Raw genomic sequence first — 10,746 nt, forward strand, 5'->3', positions numbered from 1 at the left:
CATGAACCTGGAGAATGTGCCTCTTGACGTCCTTCTTCCTCTTGAACTTCTTACCGCAGAGCTCACAAGGGAAGTGGCGCTCGCTGCTGTGGACGTGGCGCTGGTGGCTTTTGAGGTTGCACCGGTTGGCAAAGGTCTGGCCGCAGGTTTCGCACCGATAAACGATTTCGGCCGCGATGCCGTGGCTGTGCTTGATGTGCTTGAGAAAGCTTTTCTCGTACAGGAACTCCTTCTCGCACGTGCTGCACTTGAAGTTACTGCCTCGCTGCTTTTTCTCCTCTTCCGATTTTTTCAGGTTGTCTTCCGATCCAAAGTTGCCGTCGCAGTCTTCGCTTTCAGGTTTGACGCTGTTCTCCGCTTGCTCCCCCTCCTCCCTCTCCGTATCGCACAAATCCTGCTCTTGAGGATACGCGTTTTCTTCAACAGCAACCTCCGCATTCTTCTGCTGCTCCCTCAGCCGCCTCGTGTATTTCTTCTTCGGGATCTCCACAAACACTTTCCTCCCCGCCAGCCTCCCGCTCGCCCTTCTGATTTTGGTGTAAGGAGGCTTCAGCATCTCCTTCTTTTTGTCCATCTTCTCTTTGGATTTGGCAGCAGGCGCCTCAGGAGAGGCCCCGTTGCTGGGCCTGTCTGCCGGGGAGCCCGGAGGATCCGCGGGACAGTCCGTCTGCTCGGCTTCTGCCACGGCAGCTGCTTTGGACTCGGGCAAAGCGCTGGGCTGAGCGGCGCTCTCCTCCTCAGAGCTCTGCGATTCGGAGAAGTTCTGCAACTCCAGCAGCACCGACTCAAGCATCTGCTTCTTTAACTGGAAGCAGGTTTCCGAGAGGTCCAAGCACTTCAGCTTTTCGGCTATTTCCAGCATCCGCTGCACTCGGTCTTCCTCCACTTCCACCTTGGCAGTGTAGACAAACTCAAGGAAGGAAGCGAAGTCGGCGACCTGGACCTCGTTGAGGAACACGATGGTCCTGGGGCTGTCCATGGCCTGCTCGTTGAGGAACACCTCCTTGAAAAACTTGCTCGTGGCCGCCAAAACCGCCTTGTGAGCCACAAATTCGGCCCTGACGCCCTGGTACTCCACGCTGACCGTCACGTCGCACAGGTGGCCCAGGAGACGCAGCTGATGCATTTCATTCAGGAGGTTGATCGGAGAGGACTTGGATTCCAGTAAAACCGCATTACTTTCCATCTTTCTTCTCTCTGCAAGAAGCTGTTAACGACATCGCACGTTAGTCAACAAAACTCCAAGGTTTCAGGCGCCAAAAGCCACATCCAGACGCTGGAGAGCGCTTCACTTCAGACTTAAGCACTTAAGGTGCTCGAGCTTAAGAGACCAGACTTAAAAGGAGCATTGTGGAAAGTCTGGCTGCAAGTACCTGTTTCAAAAAGCATCGACCTAAGCGCTCACATCTAGAAACACATCACCAGTCACACACGGAGGTTTCTCTGGAGTTAATTTGAGTTTAAATCTCTACTGTAGTTTTACGTGAAACGCTAAAGACTGTTAGAACCTGTAATAGGGACAAAGCAAACAGAGGAAGATCAAAGGAAACGTTCTCATTAAGGCATGTGGAATTAAGAAATTATTCTCCCCGCTAATCAGGCAGCAGGAGAAAGGTAAGATTAAGTGAAAATTAACTGCAATCCTAAATAAACACTTCCTTAAACGCGCTTTCGAGATAAGACCGTTAAACAAGACTGGCATAAAATTCCAAATGCTTAACCGACCCAAGCCCAGGAGCCTGCAGAATCATATTCTCAAACTGCAAACCTAAGAAATCGTAGAACTCTCTCAAGGTGGTGTCTTTTTTAAAAAATTATCACTCAAAATGGACTTACGGCCTCTAAATTTTGCACGCCCATTTGCAGCCATGCAAGGGCTTCACAATCTCCACTGACATTTAGGTTCCATCGCATTTCCCAGTAACGTTTTAAGCTGCTCCAAAGTTCTCAAAGTACTGAGTTTTGGGGTTTTTTTTTAATGTTTGACCCCAGAAAAATCAATATTTCTGTGAACTTTGAAGACTATTGAGATTCACTGTCTTCCTAACAACTCATACAAATGCTTTTTGAATCTCAAGTACTTCTTTCCACTTCCTAAACATTAACTTTCCTCTGTACACACAGTCATTTAGATATGGGACACTAAATATCTTGCTCAGAAAGATAAAAAAATAGCCTACAAATGGAATAAAGTTTACATAACAGTAAGGAGGCCATATTAAGCATGAAAGAGACATGAGAATAATAATTAAAATTTTAACAATAATAAAAATAATAATGTTAAAATAATAATTTAAATAGTTCTGCTAACATTATTCTAACAAATACCTAAACCACACTGATACTGAGTTTTACTACACCTAAAGACCCAGAAGGGAGATAAAGAATCACCTGTGCCAGCCCAGAGCTCAACAAACATCCCAAAACACCATCCACTTTTACAAGCCAACCCCAATGACACGCTTCAGTTTGGACAGAAATGGTCTATGAACGAGAATGACGCGATGTGACTTCTGACTGAAACGCCAGCTCTCACAAATAAACACGAAAGATGATGTTTAAACTTTGCTTCTCTTTCTCCAGAGTCACCCTGCGGTGTTTTTCCTCCCAGTTGCACAACAAACTGGCACTCAAAGTATCTGAGGGGGAAGTAAGCAAAAACTCATTGAACACCTTATCTGAAATAACCAACAATGCAAAAACCAACAACGTAAAAACCTAATTTTTTCCTCAATACAATTATTTTTGAGCTCCTTATCACGTTATTTCACAACTACCCGTCTATTTCCCATCTGAGCACACACAAGAGCTGCGGTCACATGCAGACACCAGCGATCCCCAGCAGGAAACAAGAACCCAACCCACCACCGTCTCCCGCTGGGGCGAACGTCCCGTAACTGCGCTGAGGAGCCGACCGCAGCCGCCTGCGTTCACAGACACATTGTGCAAACTCCTTTCTTTCATTCTTTGCTTTAGATGACACAGAGGAGCCGAGGGGGAGAGCCCAGGGGACTCCTGCACGGCAGGAGGATGTGGAACCATCACACGCGACAGGCCAGCCGCCCTCCTCTTCCTTCCCTTGGCCTCCCATGCTGCCAGAGCGGCCCCATTTTATTCCTCATGAAGGACAAAAAGGACAAAAAAGTGGAAACAAACCCAAACCAACAAAACCCTGCACGTTTTAATGTAATATAGGTCATTAGATGCTGAGATCCCAGAAGAGTCTAAATTAAACTGTTTGATCTTGGAGCCACAAAGCTCATTGTGCCACTATTCCAGGGACTCCGGAGCCTGCGCAGACTGAAGGTGTTCATTTGTAAGACAGATTTTTTTCTCAGTCCTGTGAAAAAGAGCACGGAATTTATATTGCGCAGCAGCACTAAACCCTTCTTTGCTGTGGACACTGAACGCCGGCTCTAGAAAACGTCCAGCAGATGGTGGATGCGCTTCACAGAATCCCAGAATGTCAGGGAAGGAGAAAAGCTGGTCTATCCACCCTCAGAGCCCTGGTGGGGAAGTTTGCTCTGATATCACAGAATCACAGAATCCCAGAATGTCAGGGGTTGGAAGGGCCCTGGAAAGCTCATCCAGTGCAATCCCCCATGGAGCAGGAACACCCAGATGAGGTTCCACAGGAAGGTGTCCAGGCGGGTTGGAATGTCTGCAGAGAAGGAGACTCCACACACCCCTGGGCAGCCTGGGCCAGGCTCTGCCACCCTCACCCCCAACAAGTTTCTTCTCAAATGTAAATGGAACCTCTAGTGTTCCAGTTTGCACCCATTGCCCCTTGTCCTGTCCCTGGTTGTCACCAGAAGAGCCTGGCTCCATCCTCCTGACACTGCCCCTTTCCATATTGATCCCCATGAATGAGTCCCCCCTCAGTCTCCTCTTGTCCAGCTCCAGAGCCCCAGCTCCCTCAGCCTTTCCTCCCACGGGAGATGCTCCACTCCCTGCAGCATCTTTGTTGCCCTGCGCTGGACTCTCTGCAGCAGTTCCCTGTCCTGCTGGAACTGAGGGGCCACAGCTGGACACAAGATTCCAGGTGTGGTCTCCCCAGGGCAGAGCAGAGGGGCAGGAGAACCTCTCTCGACCTCTCTTTACCCCACGGAGTTCCCGTTTTGGGCCGTTAGTAAAATTAATTAAAGTAAATAATTTTTTAAAAAGCAGCAGCCCCCCATCATATATATATATATATATATATATATATATATATACATACACACACACACACCCTCGCTCTCTCCTCCGGGAGCGGGTCCCGCGGGCCGTGCCGAGGGGACAGGGCCCCGGCGGCCACCCGGCTCGGAGGCGACGGGGAACGGCGCTGGGACGCGGCCAGGCCGCCGGGGCGGGCCGGGGACACCCCCAGCGCGGCTCCCCGGCTCCCGCAGGCCCCTCCCGCCCCGCACTCACCGGCAGCCCCGCGGCGGAGCGCAGCCAACGGGCAGCGCCGCTCGTCCCCTCACGGGCGGCGGCCGGAAGCGCGGCCGTAGGTGGGGCAGCGCGCAGGAAGTGGCGTCACGCAGCGCGACACCGTTGCTAGGCAACGCGGCCCGCCGGGCCTGCGACGCCACCACGTCGCCGGATTGAGTTTCCTACAGTTAAATCTACGCAAACAAATTAGTTACGGGACGGCTGGTCACGTTATCTTTATTTATTAAAAATAATTTAAAAAAAGAGCGGTAATTTACAGCGACAGCACCACGCCCGTGTCCGCACACAGGTTTAACCTGCGCTTCCACAATGAGGCGCCAATGGACACAAACCTTTGTAAAAAAAACCTCACAAAAATAAATAAAACTGCACCGAACAGGCGGCGCTGAAGAACACGCGAGTTAATTTGGCCTGGAGAGACCGCGCGGTTTTGTGACTACAAGCACAGAAGGGAGCGATCGGCGCCTTGTGCGTTATTAACACCAGGTGGCACATGTTCCGCTTTTTGAAGAAAAAGGCTCTGGGGTTTGTAAAGTTTACCTTGGTCAACTGACCAAACTTCCGGCGCAGAGTCTTCACCCGCACGCGCTTCCGACAACGTTTCTATTTTGGACCAGTTATGGTCCTTTTTGGTTGTAAGATCGATTAAGAAACTTTTCCAGTGGGCATTCCGGTCATGAATCTAAAAAAGAAAACAAAAGGGGGAAAATTACTGTATCTGATTTTTATCTAATAATAACTAAAGATTTAATCCAGTACAAAATCAAACAGTACGGGGGGTTAACTCTGTGATTCTGTCTCAAATGCAAAAGCTCCGCCTGTCTCGCCAGCTCCGCGCTGATTTCTGGCTCCGCTGTCACCCAAAGCTTCCAAAAGCAGCTACAATTCCAGCACACAGGCAAACATTAACTTAAAAAAACCTTGTAACTAAAAAAACAAACCCCTTATGTTCCATCTTAGCGGTCACATCGCGACCCAACGTGCTCTGGAAACAGCTGAGCTCAGCGACCCATTTTTCAGCGCGTCGCGATGCCGGAAACGCATAAAATCAGATTTATCTGTGACGCGGATATATATTCATCCTTCCACTTTTTTTATTAACTAAAAATGAGAACTTCAGCACCGACCAAACCCTCGTTAAGGCGAGAAGCTTCTCGCGGTCGTTAGAGCCGGCAAAGGGGGGCAGCGTACCGCCACGTGTCTGCGCAGCGTGGACATGTCCGTGAAGGTTCTCTCGCACGCCCGGCACTTGTAGGGCTTCTCCCCCGTGTGGATGCGCTGGTGGCGGCGCAGGGCGCCCTGCTGGGTGAACGTCTTCCCGCACTGCTCGCAGAAATACGGACGGGTCTCTAAAAACAAGCCAAAAAAACGACCTGGGGGAGCATCTAGCCCCGATTTCAGCTGACAAAATGAGGCTTCCCTCTCCCAGTAATAAAGCTTGGCAGAAAACGACACCAAACCGTACTTTCGCTTCTCATCTAAATTATGTTTGACATTACATTAAATACATTCTTGGCAGATATAAACCATCTGATTAAGAAGACAAATGTGTCTTCAACATAAAGTACCAGGAAGTCGAACACAATACCCGGCCTAGAGTGAATGGGTTTGAACAGTAAGCTTTAAGAGACAGCTTGGAGAGAACTCTTCCTATTACAAGCTACTGCAGAGGATAATCATCTAAACCGCACGGCGTCGCTTATTCAACGCCTGTGACATCCCAAATAATGTTTTAAAAACCGCATTTAAAGGTTTAAAGTGATTTTTTTAATGACCCGGTTAAGCGCAGCTGGAACCTGTAGAGCTACATTCGTAGGATGTGGGTTGTCTAAATTCATATGATGTGAATTGATCTATAACATAGTCTTATATACATATAATAAGTTAGCTAGTCTGTTGTAAGAGTAGGCCTTGGTAACAGTGGGAATGCCCTGTAGTGGAAAAACCCGACGTGATGAAGCCAAGGACAAGAAACAAAGGACTTACAGTGAAAACCAGGTGTCTTCTCCTTGCAACAAAGTATATCCTATGATTATGAAGCTAGCAACTGTATATCTTATGACCATGAAACTAGCAACTATTAGCAACTATTAGCGATGGGAATGTAGCTTGTAAAATCTTCTCAGCCGAACTAACTTTGCAAAATGTAACTAATCAGTATGTAACACGTAAGCCTTAGACTATATAAATGTCTCGCCTCTGATCAATAAATTGGATATCTTGCTTGCATCAAGTCGTGTCCCCGTCTCTTAGTCGCGGCAAATGGTGACCCCGACGTGATAACGTGATGCGTGATCGTCTGTGACAGGATCGCAGGTCCATTAACCGCCTGCCTGGTGGCAGCCCAGGGCGAGGTGGCCGGCCGCGACATCCCGCAGCCGCAGAACTTGGGAAGTGCTGCTGAAAGAAAGAAGCCGGCCGGCAAATCAATCCCTCCGTCTGGAACGAGAGGTGAGCCGCTGCGGGAAAGATGGGGAATCAGGAGAGTTCCCCCGAAAGAGACGTTTATGAGCACATGAAAACTCTGCTTAATAAGCAGGGAAAAGGAGCTCTTTCAGGACAAGATCTTAAATTAATCCCAAAATGGGTGCAAGTTACGGTCCCTACGGTGACTGCCTCCTCAATTTTTACGCTTGAACTTTGGGACAATATAGAGCAGAGGGAATGGAATGGAGTTAGCGGTGGAAATCATGGGACTGCCTTAAAAGACCTTGGGGCTGAACGATCTGCTGCTGCTGGAATTTTTGCAGCTTTGCAGCCTGATAAGTATCCTGAAAGTTGCTGTGAAGTTCACCCGGCTTGTGTCTGTGATACCCTCCCTACTCCATCCCCTGCTGTACTGTCGGCGCCCCCGATGGCTCAGCAGTCCGGGGCGGGGGGAGGAAAAATGCCGAGCGGGTGGCCTCCTGTACCATCGTCCAGAGGATTGGAGTCGGACAACTTACTCAAAGACCCTGTGAAAGCTGAGAATGCTAAAGTTGTAAACGAGTGTACTATCAGTCCCTTTACCAATTTTACCAGTTTGCTTTTACTGTTTTTTAACCCTCTAACCCCTACGAAAGAGCAGAGGGAGTCACCGGATGAGAACTGGGCAAAGGAACTCTGTGAAAGGTAACAGCTATAGATCATTAGAGACACTAATTGAAACACCGTAATCAGGGTCCCAATGAGACTTACACGCAATTTATTGACCATCTTCAAGAGGCCATCAGTAAGCAGGTTAAAAACTTGGAAGCTGAGAAAGCATTGGTGTTTCAATTAGCAGTAGAGAATGCTAATGTTTGCTATCAACATGTTATTTGCGAGTTTTACAGTGCATATTGTGTGTTTCTGTGTATTGCCTCTCTGAAAATCAAGCGGCTTGTCAGGAATGTGAGTTAACTGTTTTCAAGCAGACCTGTGCGTTCTCCCCCCCCCCCCCCGCCTTTCCCTTCTTCCCTCCCTCCCTCTTCTCAAGGTTTTTACTTGCAAGATGGGGTTAGGAATAATTGTTTTCAGCTGTGTTCCTAAAAAATCAGTATTGCGAGGTGTTTTAAAACTTGGGAAAGCACTCGGAATTATAAGGAAGGAAGATCTTGTTAAATATTGAAATCAGTGTTTGCTGCTGTATGAGTTAAATGATTAGGGAAAGTGTCCGGAGGATAGAATCTTGTTGCAACTAATGTTGTTTTTGAGGCCAGCAGAGCGGGACAAAATGAATCCCTGCAAGAGATCATTAAATCATCTCAGACAGCTGAGAGACTTAACTGATAACACACAGGTCGCGAAACTTGTTAAAGTCTGCAAGGTTCTTTCCTCATTAACCTGTGTTCTTTGTGGGTATCTGTTTAAGTATGTTGCAATTTTGGTAGGTCTGTGCTATATAGTATGATAAGTTCGTACTCTGTTAAATCGTGAGAATCCGTTGACTCAAAATGTGCATTTTGTGATGGTTCGGAAGATCATGAGTGATTTGATTCCTTGCTGCGTGAATGTGATCGTAAAAATTTTGCGTGTAGTAGCTGTTGTTTTTCTCTCTAGCATGCTAGCTTTATTCCAATATCCAGACTTGCGCAACTCTGTGACAGGCTGTCTCTCATCTCGGTACACTAAATTTGGCTTTTTCATATGCACATCAAGTAAAGAATCCAGGTTTTGGATTAACAGTTATAGCGCACCAGATGAGACACTGAAAACAAAACAAAGCAAAAAGGAAGCCTTGCCCGGTTCAGCTCATTACGATGGCGGGGGGGCGAGTACTGATGGGCTCCGGCGCCGCTGACCTGTTTTGTCAGGGAGACCCAGAGGTACCTCCACCTGCCTGAGCAGTGAGCGGCTCAAAGGTGCAATGCAAAAATTGAGATATTGTCTTAAATTAGTGTGACTGTGATCTATCTGCATATTTGACCTGGGTATTTGGTTTTCACATCTGAGCTCAGTATTTTGGTTTGCATATTCATATTTGGTACCAAAAGAATCTTTTCTGGGGAGATAATTACAAAATGGGAACCGGTTCCACTGCTAAAATTCCACCTTGCTCCCCCTTTAGGATGCATCCTTACACCTTGGAGCAATTGCTTATATTGTTAGAAAAGTATTTAAATTGTTAAAATGCTATGATAGATGTGAATTTAGAAGAGGTTGTATTTAAAAGTTGCTAGAATATTAACTGATTTAGATTTAGGAAAATAGAGTAATGGATTGAGGTTTATTATACTGGTTTATACTGTTTTTGACATGTCTAATTATAAAAGGTAAATAGAGCTAAGGAATGTGTAACTGAGAAGTTTCCCAGAGCCTCCTTCTACATCACTGCGCTCACCCCAAGTAGTAGAGCAGTTACTGCAAAAGATTAACAATTATCTATGGGACACATTGTACCCTCTACAAGTCCCTGGAATTCACCTGTTTTTGTTATTAAAAAAACAAATGGCAAGTGGCGCTTGCTCCATGACCTGAGAAAAATTAATGACGCTATGGAAAACATGGGAGCCCTGCAGCCCGGGCTACCGTCACCTACCATGATCCCTCGAGATTGGCATTTAACTATCATAGATCTTAAAGATTGCTTTTTCAATATTCCATTGCATCCAGACGATGCTCCTAAATTTGCTTTTTCGGTCCCTAGCGTCAACATGCAAGCTCCTTTGCAAAGATACCAGTGGGTTGTGCTACCACAGGGAATGAAAAATAGTCCCACAATATGCCAATGGTATGTGGCCAAAATACTTAGTCCTGTCAGAACCGTGATGCCTGCTGCATTGTTATATCATTATATGGATGACATTCTAGTGGCAGCACAATACTATGAAGTTATGGAGAAAGCCGTAGCCCTTGTCGTGGCTGCTGTAAAATCAGCAGACCTCTGTATTGCGCCAGAAAAAATCCAAAAAGTGCCACCTTGGAAATACCTAGGATGGCGTATAAGGGCTCAGACTATTACTCCGCAACCTTTACAAATACAGGCGAATGTAAAAAATTTACATGATGTGCAGAAACTGCTGGGAACAATCAATTGGGTCAGACCATTGCTAGGAATCACTAATGCAGATCTCAGTCCCTTATTCGAAATGCTTAAAGGAAGCTCAGACTTAAACGCTCCACGAAGTCTCAGTCCTGAGGCCATAGCTTCCTTGCATAAAGCTGCAGCAGCGATTACCTCCAGACAAGCACATCGATGGGAACCAGAATTGCCTTTTCAATTAATCATCCTTAACCCTGCTCGACAGCCTCATGCACTTATTTTCCAATGGGACTGCCAGAAAACGGACCCCTTACTAATCATTGAATGGATCTTTTTGCCTAACCAAGCCACAAAGACTATCTCAACACAGCATGAGATGTTTGCATCTTTAATCATCAGAGCTCGACAGCGATTACTTACCCTGGCAGGCACAGACTTTAGCCTTATATGTATGCCAGTAACAAGTGTTTACCTGCAATGGTTACATCAACAATCAGATGCATTAGGCATAGCTCTAACTGGCTATGCAGGCCAACTCACTTGTCATCCGCCTTCTCACAAACTGTTAGGCATTGACTTTCACCTTTTACCCATTCCAAAGCGGAGTGACCAACCTTTACAGGCTCTTACTGTTTTTACAGATGGCTCTGGGAGATCTCACAAGTCAGTTATCCTTTGGTGGAATAGCCAATACCAACAATGGGAATCTGATATTGAAACTGTACAGGGTTCTCCTCAAATAGTGGAGTTATCTGCAGTGGTTAGAGTTTTTCGTAAATGGTCTGTTCCTCTTAACATAATTACTGATTCTGCTTATGTTGCAGGAATTGTTAGCCGAGCCGAAGCTTCTGTTTTACGAGATGTTTCTC

General features: G+C 46.8%; 1 protein-coding gene across 1 annotated transcript; it reads right to left on the reverse strand.

The window, feature by feature from the left end:
- Positions 1-7: 7 nt before the first annotated feature.
- On the reverse strand, positions 8-4,490 carry LOC309452625 (GDNF-inducible zinc finger protein 1-like; the record flags this gene model as incomplete). The annotated part of the gene is made up of 2 exons (XM_082077271.1): positions 4,414-4,490; positions 8-1,207 (listed from the first exon to the last, which is right to left on the reverse strand). A coding segment is annotated over exon 2 (1,179 nt), but the record flags the coding sequence as incomplete, so codon positions are not given.
- Positions 4,491-10,746: the final 6,256 nt, after the last annotated feature.

The sequence above is a fragment of the Streptopelia decaocto genome (genome assembly GCF_964273445.1).
Source record: "Streptopelia decaocto genome assembly, contig: HAP1_SCAFFOLD_2403, whole genome shotgun sequence".
Taxonomy (NCBI): Eukaryota; Metazoa; Chordata; class Aves; order Columbiformes; family Columbidae; genus Streptopelia; species Streptopelia decaocto.